Genomic DNA, 18,386 nt, shown 5'->3' with positions numbered 1-18,386 from the left:
ACAAAAAAGTCATAGTTTAGTATGTCGTCCAAATTTTGACAAAAAAGTCATAGTATAGTATGTTGTCCAAATTTTGACAAAAAAGTCATAGTATAGTATGTCGTCCAAAATCGGTCACAAATGTCATGTCAGTATGTCACCCAAAATTTGATGAAAATATAGGGTTAGACGAACTTCTGGATTTCAAAGTATGTCTTTAACATCTATTGAATGGACTATTTTTAAAATGGTTTGCATTGGAAATCGGACATAAAATGTCCACAAAACCCTGTTTTAGGACTCGTGCATCTCCATGGTTTTACATTTTCATCATGACATCACGTATTTTAGGGGAGAACATGAGTAACTTGTTGTAAAATAAAACAAACATGACATCAGTCTTGTAAACAGTTTATTGTCACGATCATTCATGTTGTGGTCGATCAGTGATGGATGCTGTGAATCTGTTAAATTATGGACAGTGTCTGCTTACATGTACGACACACACTGACACATCTACATACACCTAACAGACAGAGGATGAGTCACACAGTGTGGATGGGAGTCACACGCAGCAGCAGATAAATACTAGTATGAACACTGGTTTAACTGGGGGCCTTTATTTAAAACTGGTCGTGTGCTTCCAAGTCCATGAATGTGAGGCTTAAATAAAGCGTGTCAGAGCTGTGAACTCATCAACCAACAGCTGATTCTGGTATGAAGAGAGCTGCAGTTCCGTTTTCCTCCCCAAGGCACATTTGACTTCCTCCATGCTACTTTAAGGTCGTGATTGGTTGATCTCTGCAGCACTGACTCACATCCACACAAACAAACAAACGCATGATTCTGGGGTTATTTAACAAGGCGGACAGAGAGGTATTTTAACCACGTTTCACTGAGGTGAAATGAAATCACATCTTTAGTTTCTATCACTTCATCGGAGACGTGCAAGTCAAAGCAACCCTTACAAAAGAAACCCACATTTCTCCTGATCAAAGATAAAACAGCAAAGGTTGCTTTTAAACTCCACTAAAATCTACAGTAAAAATAAGAAAATAAAGGCACATGTACAGCTGCAAAATTTATCATTTTATCATTATTTTTTTTTTCCAGTTCTGTCTGGGAAGCTTAGCAACAGAGTGACATTGTGCTGTTAACCGCTGCTCTCTTCTTCCGTTACGTGGACGCGGTGTCTCCTCGTGTTTTTTTTACTGGTCGGCTGCCGTGACGAGTTCAAACCACTGTCTGAGCGCGTCGCTCAGCGTCTCTGGCAGAGCGTTGACGTCTCGCAGGATGACGTAGAAGGGGAAGGGGAACTCTTCCATGTAGGAGCGGATCTCCGGGAGTTCTCCTGGTCCTTTGAAGATGGGCACCTTGATGTCGAGGATGGAGTCCTGAAATAACAGAAAAAAAACACACACACGTTATTTTTGCAGACGCGAAAATAAAAATTACATTATTTATTATTTTTAGGGATTAAGTAAATTGGTCATTCTAAATTGACCATAGGTGTGAAAGTGTGAGTGAATGGTCTCTATATGTGTCCCTGTGATGGACTGGTGATGTCCAGGGTTGTGACCCCGCCTATCGCCCTATGTCAGCTGAGATTGGCACAGCACCCCCCCGTGACCCTCATGTGGAAGACAAAGCGGTAGAAGATTTGATGGATGGATGTTTTCACATAGTTTTTCCTCTCAAATTCTGGTTCTCTTACCCTGGAGTTGGGGTTGTCCAGAACCACAAAGATGACAAACACGTTGGCGCTGCGTGCTGCACGCACGGCCGCCATCACTCGCTCCTTCCCCTCCAGGAAAAGACCTCTGCCGTCAGAGACGATGACCAGAAGCTGGGCCGTGTCTGTGGAGGAAGGTCAGAGGTCACAGGAGAAGTGGAGTAAACACGCACACGTTGATTTTCCTTGTTATTCATTCTGTTTAAATTCATATTATCATATTTCTCTGTTAGAATATACAACTAGAGTAGTTCATATTTTGAATTTTAGCCATTTTTAGTTTCAATTCTTGAATCTATTACTCTGTGAATCTGTGAACTGAGGCTTAACTTCAAATAATAACATGTTAATTCCGTTCATTTCCACCAATCATTCTGACACAGCATCAGAGACTCATTACCTGAGTTCATTGATCCTGGAATCTGCTGCCGCGCTCCCAGGAACATTTTGGTCGAGGTTTCCAAAAACTGCAGAGGAATCAAGTGACATCACGTTTAACGATACACGCTGAAGAGAAGTTTATGAAATCACAAATGTGAGCAGAGTCAATCTGTCACGTTCAGGGATTTAGAGCGGAGACGAGCCTCACCTGTGCGATCATGGTCTTCTTCTGCTGGAACTGACACAGCCGCAGAATCCGAGCTCCTGACTCGTCGTTGAACTGCTGCTGGAACGGGTGAAGCAGCTGCACCTGCTCGCCGAAACTGGACACACGGAGGCAAACATTAGAGGTTAAAAGCCCCGCGATACACTGCAAACTGTCTGTGGTGGTAGATATTTCATCTCTCATTAAGGTGGTGATGACTTTTCCTGCATTGATATTCATCACATTATATCAAAATATAATAAATTATTAAATAAACATAATGTGTTGATTTAAACAAATATCACATATATAAAATGTCTCTTTAAGCCTAATTATTTGTGTTATCGCAGAATTTAACCACATTTATATACAATTGCATTGTTTCTAACACGTAAATATCCTATGATAAACAAACATGAAATACTGTGCAACTGTACAGTGCTTTAAGATCATGTAATACAGACCATAAACAGTAGATATTTTTATTTTAGAAAAGAAAACTTTTCACGAGTCCAGAGAAACAACCTGTGTGCAGCATCATTTCCCCAAATATTAAGATATTTGGGGATAGAAGATATATTTCATTGTTATGCAGATGACACACAGCTATATCTATCGATGAGGCCGGATGAAATAAATCAGGTTGTTCAACTCCAGGAATGTCTCAGAGACATTAAGTCCTGGATGACCTGTAACTTTCTACTTTTAAACTCAGATAAAACTGAGGTCATTATACTCGGCCCTAAACACCTCAGAGAAAAACTTTCTGATCACATTGTCACTTTAGATGACATCACCCTGGCTTCCAGTTCCACTGTGAGGAACCTTGGAGTTACTTTTGACCAGGAAATGTCATTTGATTCACACATAAAACTCATTTCCAGAACAGCCTTCTTCCACCTGCGGAACATTATGAAAATTAGAAACATTCTGTCTTTACAGGATGCTGAAAAACTAGTTCATGCTTTTGTTAATCTAGATTAGATTACTGTAACTCCTTATTAGCAGGATGTTCTAACAAGTCTGTTAATTCAGTTAATTCAAAATGCTGCAGCACGAGTTCTGACAGGAACTAGAAAGAGAGACCATATAACTCCAGTGTTAGCTTCTCTACACTGGCTCCCCATACAGTTTAGAATTCAATTTAAAATCCTCCTCCTCACGTACAAAGCACTTAATGGTCACGCCCCTTCATACCTGAAAGACCTAGTCTTACCCTATCACCCTAATAGACCACTTAGGTCACAAAATACAGGTTTACTTGTGGTTCCCAGAGTCTGTAAGAGTAGAATGGGAGGCAGAGCCTTTAGCTACCAGGCTCCTCTCCTGTGGAACCAGCTTCCAATGATAGTTCGGGAGGCGGACACTCTCTCTGTATTTAAAGTTAAACTTAAAAGTTTCCTTTTTGATAAAGCTTATAGTTAGAGCTGGTTCAGGGAAACCTAAACCATCTCTTAGTTATGCTGCTATAGAACTAAACTGCTGGGGGATATTCCTGTGGTACATGCACATTCACTCTCTCACACTCAGCATTTGATTATGACTTTTTATATGTCATTAACCTTGTCTCTTTCTCTCCCTAGTTTGTGTCCTTCCTTCCTTCCCTCTCTCTCTCTCTGTATTCTCATCATGCAGGTTGCAGGATCAAGATCCAGTTTCCGAGGCTATGCTCATCGTCACCATTATTATTATTTTGTAAATTAAAAAGTCGATATCAGTAACTGTATAAACTTGTAACCTGATACAGTTGTTGTGTATCTGCTGCTGGTCTCCCTCTCTCTCTTCTGTCTCTCCCTCATCTCCCTCTTGTCCTTTCTCTCCCCCCATTTTCTGTCCCCCACCGCTCCACTGTCCCCCATTTTTCCTTTCACCCCAACCGGTCGAGGCAGATGACCGCACATCTCTGAGCCTGGTTCTGTCAGAGATTTCTTCCTGTTAAGAGGGAGTTTTTTCTCTCCACTGATGCCTAGTGCTTGCTCATTGTGTGAACTGTTGGGGTTCTCTGCTCTCTTTGATGTTATCTATGTACAGTGCCTTGAGATAATGTATGTTATGATTTGGCGCTATATAAATAAAATTGAATTGAATTGAAAATTGAATTGAATATTATTTATAGGCCATATTTATGTAGGCCCTTTGAACTCCTTATGATCCACATAAAGTAAAACAAAGAAGAAACACAGAACTCACCTGCACACAGACACCTGCCCGACCTCCAGCAGAGTGAGAGCATTGACGATCACTGACAGAGACTCAAAGGCCAGCTGCAACACACACACACACACACACACACAAGGTAAGAAGAGACAACAGGGAGTCACTTATGAGATATTTAGTGACCTCTGCTTTGAACTTTATGAATTCATCATTTCATTCTTTGTGAAATCCTGCTGTGATTGCCTTAAATAATTCATATATTCATATATAACACCTTTCTCACTGTGGACATTTTACAGGAGGAGGAGGAGGAGCTCTGAGGTTCTGTAAGAGGATCTGCGTCACCTGTTTGGAGTGGTTGTCCACCATGCTGGACGAGTCGTCCACAGCCAGACAGATGTGGTACTCTCTCTTGCTGGGCTTGGTTCTCCTCAGCCAGATCTTGTCTTTGCGGAACTGACTGGCGATGTAAGGGATCACCTTCCTCATGTTCAGACGCTTCCCTGTGCGGTAATCGCCTCTGTGGAGCCAACACAACACAGTCAAACACAGTGTAGCTCTGTGTGTGTGTGTGCGTGCGTGCGTGTACCAACAGACTGTTTGCACATGTAATGGAGTTTGTATAAAATAAAAATGAGTTCATTAATCTTTAAGTGATGAAACTACTCTCATATTCTTTCCTGTGCTTCTGAGAAATGTTGTGTAATACATTATGTTTGATTTATTTATAACTGATATGCATCTATATACAGTATAACTCCACCTGGGGTTCTGAGGTTTTACATATATAGTAACTCTGAGTTGATGCTGTGTGAGCCTGTGAGGTAATGTGCTGGGGTAAATCAACACTATCAAACTGTCTCTCCTTGATGCCCTCGCACGCACGCACAACCCTGGACTAACTGTATTGTGTCATGATCTCTGGTTGGTACTGACTTGAGTTTGGCGGCCTGCGTGGGCTCCAGGACGAGGCGGAGCTGCTCACACAGCTGCTGGGACAGAGCCGACGTCAGAGTCTGATACTGATGCCACATGGAAGCTGCAGATCTTTCCTGTAACACACACACACACACACACACCAGGGCACGAGTTAGAAACCATCATTTCAAATGTCCTTGTAGAACTTACAGTAAATTGTTCTAATTGTTAAAGCTACTGATCCTTGTGTTTGTGTGTCATCACTGGACTTTTAACCTCAATGTGTCGATGTTTGTGTGCGTCACTGATCTACAGGCAACAGTGTACAAAGATGTCACTTACACTTAGAAAACCCAGTCAATGTTTACAGAGGTTGTAAAGTTGTGGGCTGCAGTTCCAGTCTTTTTCCCAGTGGTGGAATAACTACTGTAATTATTATAAAATACTATAAAAGAGTGTAAAAAAAAAAAGAAAATGAGGGTTTAAACTTCTTCATGGAGACATATTTTGAATTTTAGCCATTTTTTGTTTCAATTGTTGAATCTATTACTCTGTGAATTTTGAACTGAGGCTTAACTTCAAATAATAACATGTTAATTCCGTTAATTTCCACCAATCATTCAGCCGTACTTCTGACACAGCATCAGAGACTCAAAATGAGGGTTTAAACTTCTTCATGGAGAGAAAAAAAAACGTTTTTCATGCCAGAGTTTGGTAAGACAGTGCATTAACACTTATGATTTATTAATTTATGTTGAAGATTTACTGTATTGATACTATTTGATAAGAATATTTTAGTGATACAATTGTATCACTAAAAGTAAAGTATTTATCGAGCCCTATCAAAACTTTGATTTTGAAATTCTACCAAATATCATCACAAATGTTGTTAAAGGGTTATATTGTGATACACATTTAAGGTTATATTGTTCCACACTATAAAAAGTACTCTGGATCCTGAAAAAGTTGAGAAAAGAGACCCTTGCTCTCATTAAAGTGGAGTATTTAGGTGTAAAGAGAGCATCAGACTCAGACTCAGACTCAGTCTCAGTCTCAGTCTCAGTCTCAGACTCAGACTCAGTCTCAGACTCAGTCTCAGTCTCAGACTCAGTCTCAGTCTCACCTCCTCCTGAGTTCCTGGAGCCAGTTTGTGCCAAGCTTCCAGCTGCAGCTCCATCTCCCTCCGAATGTCGTCTGGGTCTCTCTCGCTTTTCTGCAAACGCACAGACATTAGTCGCCTTCAACTTTTCTCTTTTTCCACCAAATGACAAGAGCAGCTGATGTGCAGCTAAACACAGCGTTGAGTGAGTTCTGTACCTGCATGGTTTCCTGCAGCAGCAGCAGCTCAGGGACAGTGTGGATTGTAGATTCTGTGCTTCTCTCTGCTTGCTCTTCTTCTTTAGTGCGCTGTCGCTCCTTCCATCTGTCCTGGTCGTCCTCCTCCTCTCCCTGCTTCTGCACCTCCATCTCTCCACTGTCGACACCTGCGAAACAAGAGGCAGACGTGAGAGGATGAGCAGCTTTCACTAAATCTAACCCAGCAATAAGGACTTAAAGCCAACATAAACGTAAACACAAACAGTAGCGACCTTTCTGAGAGGCTTTAGTCACGTCCAGCTGCTCAGGCTTCAGCTCGTCCACCTCGGCGGCGTGGAGCTCTTCATCCTGGTCCTCCGTTTCCATGGCGACATCCTCATCGTTCTGATCCTCTTCCTGGTCCCGCTGCTGAGGCCCTGCTGCTTTCTGCTGGTCTGCACTGGCCACATCTGCAGACACCACATTCATTAAGCCTGACATGACTCAGAGTTTCCATTTAACTGTAGTAACTGTGCTTTACAAGGTCAAAACATTCAAATGGGTCAAATAATCTATAAAATAATATAACAAAGGACACATTTAACTGCAGTAAGACCATGTACGGTGTGTTTGGCGCGTGAACTGACCATACGTCTGTGCGTCGTAGTCCTTCTCTCCCTGTTTGACGTGTTCGTACAGGTCAGACTCCTGCTGGGCGTCGCTCTGTCTGCTCTCCGCCCTCTTGTCTTTGCTGCTCTCCACCGTGCGCAGGCGCTTGTTCACGCGCTCGTTGTAGTCGCCCGTCGACCGCTCGTTGTCTGCTTGGCCAGGTTTTCTCTTGAAGCTCTGAAACAGTTTTTAAGTGCGTTTTAAAAACCGGGGAGAAGATGAAGAGAGAGAGAGAGCGGGAGACACAGGGAGGTGGAGGCGGAGTTTCATCCCTGCGATCGTACCTGAGTCTTGCTCTGAGTCCGTGTCTGTGAAGCCATCCTCGCCGTCAGCTTTGACTGGTGACCCTCCACTTGGCTGGCGTCAGCGGCGCCGCTGCCGTGCTCCTGGACAAAAAAAACAATATTGACCATTTGCTCTTTGGTAAGTGGACAGTTTGAGAGACTTAAAAGAATTTTATGCATTCAAGGTGTAAAGTAGGGCTATTTTGATAATGAATTAATCAGTTTGAGTTTTTTTTTTTCTAATAATTAAAACATGTTTTGTGATTTTTCAGCTTCTTAAATGTGAATATTTTCTTGGTTTCAAGATTGAATTTCATCATTTTGAGGTTTTGGAAACACAGATCAACATTCTCGATCAACTAATCGAGAAAATAAACGGCAGATTAATTGATTGATTGAAAATAATCATTTCATACACGTGAATTAAGTCCACAAAGACTAAAGTATTATTGTGTCTTCATGTCTTGAACTGTTTCTTTGATTTCATGTGTTCACCCTTTTTTCTATCTTTTATTGGAACACAGCAGAGAAGATGAAGATGAAGATGAAGTGCACCTCTTTAGCTTGGTCTCTCTCTGACGCCTCTCCTCCCAGCTCCACAGCCGTTTCACTCTGGACGTTCTCCTCTCCCGTCTGACCTTCTGCGGCATGTTCCTTCCTGTCAGCTGACTCTGGCTGCTCCTCATCCTCACCCTCTTCATCCTGCCAGCACAACAAGACAAGAACATGTAATGAGAACAAAACAATACATCATGTTGTGAACGTTCATCCTCTGCAGTCTCTCCTTCACATACAAACCTCTGGTTTGTCTCCTTTGTCGTTTCGAACCGTCAGATCTTCATCCTTTCCTGCTTCCTGTCCGCTCTTCTCCTTCTCCTCTTCATTATTCTCAGGAGACTCCTCCTCTGCCTCTGCTTTCTCTCCCCCTCCCTCCTCCTCCTCCTCTTCAGTTTTGGGCTCCTGTTCCTTCTCCTCTCCTGGTTGGTCTGTCTGCTGCTCCTCCTCCTGTGTCTCCTCTCCTCCCTCCTCCTCTCCTCCATCTTCTGGCCCATTCTCCTTCTCGTCCTGATCCATGGCTTTCTCACTGATGTCAAAGGGATTTTCTTCTACAGAGGAAACATGCGGATCAAGTTAACGATTTGACAGGTAGAATAGAGTGAAATGATTTGATGCCCTCTAGAAAAGTTAAAATGAGACAGAAGTTTTTAAGTTATTAAAACATCAAACATTATTATAGGATGTCTCCTATAAGTTGAAATTGTGAGACAGCATCTATGACAAAGGGCCTAGAAATTATAACTTCTCTCTAAAAAAAATGGGCAATTAATCTAACTTTCTTTTTATTTCATTCCTGGTTAAATAAAGGTTATTATTATGATAATAATAATAATAATATAGTCCAAAGTGCAATTGTTAAATTATGAAATTTAAACTGAACTGTCTGTAATTCAGTTCTGATTTATTTTACTGTCTTTCTTTTCTAATTGCTGTTATTATTTGTAATTTATGATACGGTATTTATTTCCACCTTCCACACAAACAGAATTTAACCTAAACATTACACAAATGTGAGCAGGAACCAATTTGTGATGCAACTCTTCTGTGCTTGTCTGTGTCATGCACATGTGCTGCATCTTTGATATTCAGAGCAAAGAAATCAGTCTGATGTTCTTGAAGGTCCTGAATCTCTTAGTGAAGAATACAATGCACATTGATACAGTACAAATCAAGCAACAGAGCTTTTTTTTAAAGGAAATGCAGAGCTGATGACAATTGCTTAGTAAAAACAGATTTGTCAAGACAGCAACTTCTAAATCCCTGCGAGTCTCACCGTCTCCCTCGCCCTCTCCGTCGTCTCCTGCCTCGTCCTCCTGGTCCAGATTGAGATCGTCGGGCAGATCCATGGCTTCAGGCTCGGGTCTCTTGTCCTGCTGACCGTGGTAAGGATCCACTTCATTCTCATCGAACTCCCTCTGCGAGAGAAAAACAGTGACAGTGAAGATCACACACACACACACGGACACAATCCGTTTACTTCATTCAGCTCTGAGTTTAAGTGACCTCGTCTCCCTGCTCATTGATCTTCTCCTTCTGCTCCTCGTCCATGTGTTCGTCTTTGTCCTGGTTCTTCTTGTCTTTGTTTGGGTCTGCAGATTCCAGGTTGTCGTCTTTGGCCACCAGCTCTGATTCACCCTGACAAAACCCACACAAAGACAGGGAATTAGGCCAGAATCAAAACACTGACTTACTTTTGAACAACAACAACAATTTTTTCCCTCAAAAGAGTGAGATAGTGGTGGCATTACAAAAACACAGAAAGAGAGAGAACACTTTTCCTTTCCCTACTTGCTTTTCAGGTGACTACATTCAAAATAAATGCAATATAGTCCTTCATAAATATGTTCTTCATAACTCTGATTGGAACATTGTGTCTCATACCTGGTCCATTCCCTGCCCAGACTCCTCCTCCTTGTCGCTTCCTTCCCCCTCTTGATCATCATTATCATCCTCATCTCCCCACATTCTCTCATCCAGAGTGTTGGTCTGGCCTTCACCCAGGTCGCCCATCTTCTTGTCCAGCTCCTCCTCCTCATTCTCTTTTTCAGAATCTTCATCTTCACCTGCAAACGATTGAGGAAAGAGGGACGTTTCAATCATGAAGGAGGCGTCTCCAGAAAACACAATACTTGAGGTTTTTCAAGTTCTTATCAAAGGTGACAAGAGAGAAGCTGAATTTCCAGTGAGAAAAATATGGAACTACATCTAAAATTCTGTTTTATAAAAACATGAAGGTGTGAAGGAGATATTTTCTTTTGTACTACAAGAACAAACAACGTAACTGAGAGATGCTTGACACAGACTACAACTGTTTTGATTTGTTTAAAACCAGAAATGGTTTTAAAAAAGACAAATATGACTGAGCCTCATCACCTGGTTCCTTCTCATCCCCATCATGCATCTGGCCGTCAAAGTCCTCCGACATTTCAATGGCGTTGTCTTCTGACTTGATGTTCCCTTTGTCCTCCTGCTGCTCTTCCTTTTCCTGTCCCTCCTGAAGTGTGTCCTCCACCTGGAACAACAGGATGTGAAGAATTCTTATATTATAGGCGATCACTGACTAAATATTGAATGAATGAAATGAATGAATGAATGAAAAGGATGAAATGCAGATTTCAATAACTTAAGATTGAGTAATCTATACTGTACATTTGAGGTCGACTGATATCGGTTTTCCAGGGCTCGTATTGATATTGATTATTACTAATTAATAAGATAATATGGTGACATTTTAGATTGGGGAACACACATTCACCTTTAATGTGTTGCTTATTAGCATGCAAATAAGTAACATATTGGCTCTTAATTAGTTATTATTAAGTACTTATAAATGCCTTATTCTGCATGGCCTTATTATACAACCAGTAAGCCATTAACTTAATCAAGAGTTTTCCCTCAATAACCTCAGAATTATTGCTTATTAGTTGTAAGTAAGGAAGTTGGTGTATATGAATTACGATCTCAATATGCTTTGCTTAGTATGGACTTTATAAGGTGGTAGTAATAAGTATTTAATAATGACTAATTAAGAGTCAATATGTTATGCTAATAAGCAACTAATTAATGGTGAATATGTGTTCCCTAATCTAAAGTGTTACCGATAATATCTGTAACATATTCCTTTCATTACCTGGTCTTCATTCTCAATCTTGTCGCTGACGTCTTTGACGCCCTCGCCCTCTCCCATACCTCCGCCCTCGTAGTCGTGAAACTCCGTGGCACCTTCTCCGTCTCCACCAGCCATGAGCTCCTGAGGTAAACAGAAACCCTGAGGGGGGAAACGGACGTGGAATCATTTTAGTCATTTCATTATGTCATTTATTAAATCTTTAATCTACGCTACCATGAGCGTGAGAAACATTGGACGCGCGCTCACCTTCTGGGCGAGCTCAGTGAAGATGCCGGACAGCACAGAGAGCAGTTTGCCCGTGCTTCTGTGTGCTGCCACTGACACGGCCACGTAGTAACGCACCAGGTCGGAGTAAATCCCCAGCAGAGGCTCCAGACGCACCAGCATGCTGCACGCCTTGTTCACCTCCTGAAAAAAAAAAACACACACCAGCGATGATCACAAGAGACATTAAAGCCACAGTGTAACACACTCATACACACTATGTTTGTTACAAGCAGAACTTTAGTCAAACTGTGGTTCTTCTAAGTGAACCAGTGTAATGCTGGACAGATATGATACATCTCCCAGATGTTGTTTCTACCTGAAGTTGTGGCTGTTGACAGGAGTCTCTGTGTGTCCTCAGGCTGCTGAGCATCCTCTCCAGCCTCACACCAACATCTCCCACGCTCAGAGCCTCCACCTCTGCTTCAAGCTCCTCCTCCATGAGGCGAGCCAGGTGACCGGGCTTCAGCAGGTCCTCCACAGCCTCGTCCTCCACAGCCTCTTCATCCACCACCTCCTCCCGCTCCTTTTCCTTTTCTGCACTGTCTGTAACATCCATTGTTTTGTGTTAGTGCGTAACGATAAGCACCTTTTAATTCACAATGTCACGTTTTTCAGATACCTTTTATTTAGCAGGATTTCTTTTTTATCTACATGCATGAATGAGCACAGAGACAGAGATAGGACTACAATCCAACCATGTTTTAAATTACGGTTAATCTGCGTGTTGATTTTATTGATTGTTCCTTTAAGAAATTTGCTCGTCAACTTTCTTTGCTCATTTAATTATTATAACGGTTTGTCTCATTTATTAATTAAGTTGGTGGCTAATTCAACCACATATTTTAATAATAACAAGATAATATAAATTTTTTATTATCTATTTTTATTGAGAGAGGAGATAAATGTATTCATTTTAAATTGACAAAGTGGCAAAAAATGGGACAAAATTGAGTGGCAAAATTAGCAGCTAAATTCTCTCTACACTGAGATTGTTGGAGTACAAAAGGAGGCACAGCATTCTATGAGACTGATGTACTCACAATACTACTCTACACACAATAAAAATACAGGGTTCATACCTTTTCAAGTGTCAAATTAAAACACTTTTTAACCCCTTTTTTTTTAAAAAGGTTCGGGTTTAAAAACATCAGTTTTGAGTTACTGTAAACCCAATGTTTCTACAAATGCTCATCTCCCTTTTTAAAAAATCCCATTAAATGACATTTTATTATGCTATAAACAACCAAAATCATGTTTTATAATAGTTGCGATCACACACAATGGGTGTTCAGGCAGAGCAGTTTTCATTTTTTTATTTATTTCATGGACTGGATTCATTTCTGTGTCATTTTTACTTAGTTTTTCTCCTCAGGCAGTCCTGCAGACAGCACTGCTGCTCACCTCTATGTCTGTCAGTCAGTCTCACCTCTCTTGACAGCTCCAGGCTGCTGCTGCTGCTGCTGCTGCTCTTGTTGTTGTTTCTCTCTCCTCTTCACCAGAGTCTGGACCGCACACAGCACTGTGTTGATGTCTGTCTCCAGCTCAGCAGAGAAGTCCGTGCAGAAGGCAGACTGGGGATCTGTTCCTAAAGGGGAGGAGAGACGAGGTTGACCATGAGACAAATAAGGTTCTTTTGATAATTTTTATGTCCAAAATCACTTCATCATTCACTAGTCTCTACTCACTGGGTTGTCAAAAAGAGATAAATACAAATCAATACTCGGGTACAAACTGATACTAATAATTAGTATCAGACACTCGTAAATATACACAGCATCATATATCGTCAACAGGTTCGATAACAACAGTGCAAACTTCTGTAATATCATCACAGGGAAATTTTAAGCTGAGTAACGCAGCAAAAAGTCGAGAACAGTGGCCGCAACAAAAATATGGTGCCAAGAAGGACAGAAGATAAACAGTTTTTTGGTACAATGTCAGATTGTCACTGATGTTGATACTCGTGTGGTATCAACGTGGTATCAAATATTGATTATTTTCATTAATATCAGTATTGACTGTGAAATTCTAGTCAAGTGAAGATCCTACTACGCACCCTGATCAGGCATTACTGCTCCCAACCATACTGTGGTGAGCTGACCGGAGCAGTTTGTTGGAAACACAATTTACTAGTTTCAGTGACACTATATGGACTGTCAGTATCACAGTGATCGGTCTGTGCACTCACCTGTTTGCTGGTGTCCCAGTGAGAGCAGCTGCGTTTTCCAGGTGGTGAAATCGGTGATGTCGCTCTCCACTTGACCTCTGACATACTGCAGGCTCTGGACGATGGTCGGCTGACTGTCGGCGCTCCCGACACACACTGCCGGGACAAAGAACTGCTCCACACTGGGCATCTGAGCGGCTACTGCCCCCAGCTGGTCGAAGCTTGAACAGCAGGTGACAAAATTGTTCCTGTGGAAAAAAAAATGGAGAGTTGTTAGGACTGAACACCAGAGATCAGTAAGTAAGGACTACATTTTTAGGCTTCTTTTCCAACTGTGATCAAATTTAGGACCATACAATCACAAATGATGGACTCAGTTAGCAGAGCAATTGATTCACAGGGTGATTGTCTTGTCAAGCCTTAATCTATGAAAGTTTTTGGGTTAAAAAATATACAACAAGAGCAAGGAGGAGGGAGAGAGCAGACGGAAATGTGAGTGAATGGTCAAACTATTGAAAGAGTGAAATTGAAAGACTGACACCATAGTTCTACTCATTCCAAATGCCTCTTTTCTCTTTAGCAATCTAGTTTATTGTGTCTATGGCATTTTTAAGACCATTAAACACCAGATTTAAGGATTAATGATCATTATTGCCTTCAAATTTGAGACTCTTTGAATCAGACTGTGTTTTACCATGTGTGCAGCGCTCTGTCAGAGCTCTGCTGGGCCACACTGTCCAGCTCCACCTTCAGACTCTCGCTCTGCTGCAGCATTGAAGTAACACGCTGTTGCAGCTGACACCAGGTGGCGTCTCCTCTCCTCATCAGACAGCCGGGAGGCTGTCGGTGCGCAGCCAGCGGGGACGGGCACCTCAGGGTGTGCTGTCTGCGGCTGCTCGTCTCCTCCTTCTCCTCCTCCTCCTGCAGGTCCTTGGGGCAGCACTGCAGCAGCCAGGTCAGCTGCTGCAGGATGGTGGAGCACTGGGCAGCCAGAGTCTGGCCTCTGCTCACCCAGCCCCGCAGAGAAGCCTGGGGCGGGAGGCAACAGCCTGGGTCCTTACTCTGGCTCTGGAGGTGGTCTTTAATGTCCTGTAAGCTGTTAGTCAGCCTCCTACAGGTGGTGGGACATAAACAGACAATAGGACATAAGAAGGACATAATCAAGTAATAATAAACACAAATAGAAACTTTATCTAATCTTCATTGTGGGTAATTGTGGATATTGTCTCACCCAAACAACATAAAAATGTCTTTAATATTGTTTTGCATACTAAGCAGGAACAAATAAATATTTTATGGTGAAATCCCCTCTTGAATTATGCTTGGAAATGTGTTTTTAATAATATAGTAGTTCACATTTGAAAGTGGTTGCACACAGTGAGTGCAGACTGCACTGTATTTGCCCTGGGTACGACAGATGCTCATGATCATTGTCAGTGGGAACATAATGAAAAACAGATTTGTAGCCACCAAACAAAAGGCTCACATAGTGAAATATTGGCCTGTAATAAAAACATTTTTTTACTGATTTATATCACTGTTAGACAACCTTTTTCCTACTGGAAAATGAAGTTGTGAAATCGTAGATTTTTCATCAGAGCACACAGGAGTTGTTGATCCACTCCTGCCTTAATCAGTAAAATCTATCATGTTACTTGTGCGTGTTAACATAAGTGGCAAAAACCTACTGTCCCTGTGAGCTAAAAACCCTGATTTTCTCTATGGACTTTGGTGTGAGAGAGTAAGCATTTAAAAAAAGTTAAGTTTTATGTGTGTGTATTTTTTACTCTGTGAGTTAAGTGGCTAAAATCACACTGCTTTGGTTTTGTTTGGTTACTATTTTTAAATCAAACACTGAATTCCTTTCAGCTACACGGTGGTTGCAGCAGTTAACAGAAATCCCCCACATAATGAACACACTCCTTGTTCCGCGGCTGCACACTGACCTGAGATGGACCCACTGCTCAGTGAGCGTGGCCAGTCGTCGCCTCTGTCTGAGCAACATCTTGAACAGATGAGAGGAGAAGCCTCTGCAGCGCTCGATGTTTCCCAAACCCAGCTCCTGCATCCACACAAATAAACATGCTTCAGAATAAACTTAGCAGATGTTAATATGTTAGAAAGCTGTCAGTAAAATGTGGACCACAAAAACAAACGGCATGCTGCGTGTCACCTTTGCAGGGTGCTGCAGAGCCATTAGCAGAGTTGTTTTTCTTGCCCAGGAGCGATAGAAATACTTCTGACATCCATCCCACGCTGCCAACAGCTCTGTGAACAACCTACAACAACAAGAGTGCAGTGGAAATGACTGAGGGGGAGACTCAGGACTGTACTGAGGACTTTCATGGCATTTAAAATGGTTTCTCACTAAAAAATAATCAAAGAGAATAATCAAATGGTGGAAGGGACCTTGAAAAGCTGTAGTGAGACTTTTACATTACATTACATTACATTACATGTCATTTAGCAGACGCTTTTATCCAAAGCGACTTACAATGGAATCAAGTACAATTAGCCAGGGGTGGAATCGAACTTGCGACCATGATGTCTTTGGTACACAAGGTAGGGTCTTAACCACTGAGCCACTCCACCCCACTGCCACTGTAGTCACATAATGGGAATTTTTCACAGATACATACATAACCCCAATACTCAAATATCTTAATAAGCCCTGTGTTTATTTTTGAAATGATTTGAAGCTTTTTCTTATCACTTTTAAATCAAATCACAGCCTTTCTTTCAGCTACATTACAGAACTGTTCAGCTCATAGGAGCCATCTTGTTGGGCCCTCCTGGACCTTCATAGAGTCTGAGTCGAGCCTTAAATTAAAAAGGGATCAAGCCTTTTGCCAACAGCGACCCTCGACTTTGGAATGACATGGCTAAGCAAATAAAGCTTGCAGAATCTTCTTTTAAATCACTTTTAAAAATCAATTTTTATAGACGTCTTTTAATGTGATGCTGTCAAACCTGTCGTTTACTTGTTTACCATCTATAAATTAATTTGAACCCTTATTAGCACTTAAAACTTCATCTTTAAAACAAGCCCCAACTTATTCAACCCTAAAGACAGACGTTATGATGAACCTATAGAGCTGGAAAAAAATAGGATTTTCATTGAAAAATCCAGGAGGAAATAATCTGGCAGCCAATGTTGAATAATTTTAGCCGCGATACAATGTCTAGAAATACAATTTAACCCTAATATAAGAGAAGAATTATTATACATTTCTTCTCTTTTATTTGTATTTATTTTTTCTAAACCTAACCCTTTTTTTACATATCCGCCTGATTTGTTTACGATTAAGAAATTATATGCATCTATAAAAGTTGAAATTTTACATGAAAATGAGAACGTTTAAGTTTGTATAGTGCTTGTATTATTGTCCGTCATGTGTTAGGTTCAAAATGTGCAACTTAACCTTTGTTTTTAAAGGTGCAATATGAATAACATAATAACAATGAATGTCATTTTTACTATTACAACCACAACGATGATAACCAGGTTACAGTAAATTGAGTATAGTGTGAGTGACAATTGAAGTGAATGTAAAGCAAAGGCTAAAAAATATTGGTTTCTGTTCAGTGTTTCTTAAACGTGTCTAAAAAATATGTCTCGATAACAAACTGGAGCCACAGTTAACTCCTCCTTGAACACCTCCTGATTATAATGAAAAATCCAACAGCTACAAACAGATAAACTGACGTGCATGCTCTACTTACGTGCTCTCAGCCTGCTCCTGGCTGCTGACCACAGAGATAGTTGTGCTCATCTCCAGCGGCTGCATACAGAGGGTTTTCTCTGGGTCATCGGTCCTGTTCCACATCAGGCCTTTGCGGTACGACAGACCTAAGGTCACAAACGACACAAACGAAGAGGATGCTTCACTTTTTTTTGTGTCTTATCCTGTACATCATATGACGCCTCTATCTGGTTTCACATGGTGGTGCACAAACGTGCAGATCAGGTTAACTGGACATTCTTAATTGACCATAGGTGTGAATGTGAGAGTGAATGGTTGTTAAACTACTGTATGGTTTTGCCACCCGAGATTAAGCTCCATCTTTCCCCTCAACCCTCATGTGGGGGATTAAGAGGAAGAAAATGGATAGACGGATGTGACCAGGAAACTCACCGATCTCTGCGAGCATCTTGAACAGGTCAGACAGAGCTCTCTGCTTCTGCTGCAGGATGTGCTTGATCTCGGCCTTTTGTTTCTCTTTCTCTGCCGACATGTCGATGTTGAGGCTCTGGAGGTCTCGCAGGTTGCTGATCACCTCGCCTGAAGAAAGAAGAACAGAGAAAAAAACATTATAAACAGATTTATTTGAATACAGGAACTTTTTTAACAAATGTGAAATTGTAAAGCCTTCCTTTGGGCCATTTTGCAATTACAAAAGGGTTTTATGTAGCTCATTTCTTAAAAAGAGGAAGATTAAAGCTGCTATACAGAGACATTAAATACAACAGAGAGAGAGAGAAAACACAATCCATTACACTTGGTTAAAAGGTTATTAAAAGTAGCATTAAAGAACGAGACAGAAAGAGAGAAAGATTTAAGATAAGGAGTGAAGAGATTTAAGATGAGATGAAACCACACACAGAATGTAAAAGCTAAGAGCTAAAACAAAAAACACTGGTT

The 18,386-nt window shown here is 41.3% G+C and overlaps 1 protein-coding gene across 1 annotated transcript in view; it reads right to left on the bottom strand.

The window, feature by feature from the left end:
- Positions 1–378: 378 nt before the first annotated feature.
- The window catches only part of mdn1 (midasin AAA ATPase 1), a 57,733-nt gene continuing 39,725 nt past the window's right edge, over positions 379–18,386 (bottom strand). The window contains exons 75-102 of the mRNA XM_044049169.1: positions 17,880–18,026; positions 17,467–17,593; positions 15,917–16,022; positions 15,690–15,805; positions 14,438–14,854; positions 13,765–13,991; positions 13,013–13,161; positions 11,893–12,072; positions 11,556–11,717; positions 11,310–11,447; positions 10,553–10,691; positions 10,061–10,242; positions 9,683–9,814; positions 9,453–9,594; positions 8,420–8,727; positions 8,177–8,323; positions 7,622–7,723; positions 7,316–7,514; positions 6,962–7,138; positions 6,690–6,856; positions 6,496–6,585; positions 5,391–5,506; positions 4,800–4,974; positions 4,488–4,561; positions 2,301–2,415; positions 2,112–2,178; positions 1,694–1,836; positions 379–1,373 (exon numbers count right to left, since the gene is read on the bottom strand). Coding sequence (XP_043905104.1) covers positions 1,188–1,373; positions 1,694–1,836; positions 2,112–2,178; positions 2,301–2,415; positions 4,488–4,561; positions 4,800–4,974; positions 5,391–5,506; positions 6,496–6,585; positions 6,690–6,856; positions 6,962–7,138; positions 7,316–7,514; positions 7,622–7,723; positions 8,177–8,323; positions 8,420–8,727; positions 9,453–9,594; positions 9,683–9,814; positions 10,061–10,242; positions 10,553–10,691; positions 11,310–11,447; positions 11,556–11,717; positions 11,893–12,072; positions 13,013–13,161; positions 13,765–13,991; positions 14,438–14,854; positions 15,690–15,805; positions 15,917–16,022; positions 17,467–17,593; positions 17,880–18,026 — 4,430 coding nt within the window. The 3' untranslated portion in view covers positions 379–1,187. The remainder of the gene's footprint in view (positions 1,374–1,693; positions 1,837–2,111; positions 2,179–2,300; positions 2,416–4,487; positions 4,562–4,799; positions 4,975–5,390; positions 5,507–6,495; positions 6,586–6,689; positions 6,857–6,961; positions 7,139–7,315; positions 7,515–7,621; positions 7,724–8,176; positions 8,324–8,419; positions 8,728–9,452; positions 9,595–9,682; positions 9,815–10,060; positions 10,243–10,552; positions 10,692–11,309; positions 11,448–11,555; positions 11,718–11,892; positions 12,073–13,012; positions 13,162–13,764; positions 13,992–14,437; positions 14,855–15,689; positions 15,806–15,916; positions 16,023–17,466; positions 17,594–17,879; positions 18,027–18,386) is intronic.

The sequence above is a fragment of the Solea senegalensis genome, linkage group LG17 (assembly GCF_019176455.1).
Source record: "Solea senegalensis isolate Sse05_10M linkage group LG17, IFAPA_SoseM_1, whole genome shotgun sequence".
Taxonomy (NCBI): domain Eukaryota; kingdom Metazoa; phylum Chordata; class Actinopteri; order Pleuronectiformes; family Soleidae; genus Solea; species Solea senegalensis.
Note: the sequence above shows the minus strand (reverse complement) of the source record. Positions and strands in the feature narration are given on the sequence as shown.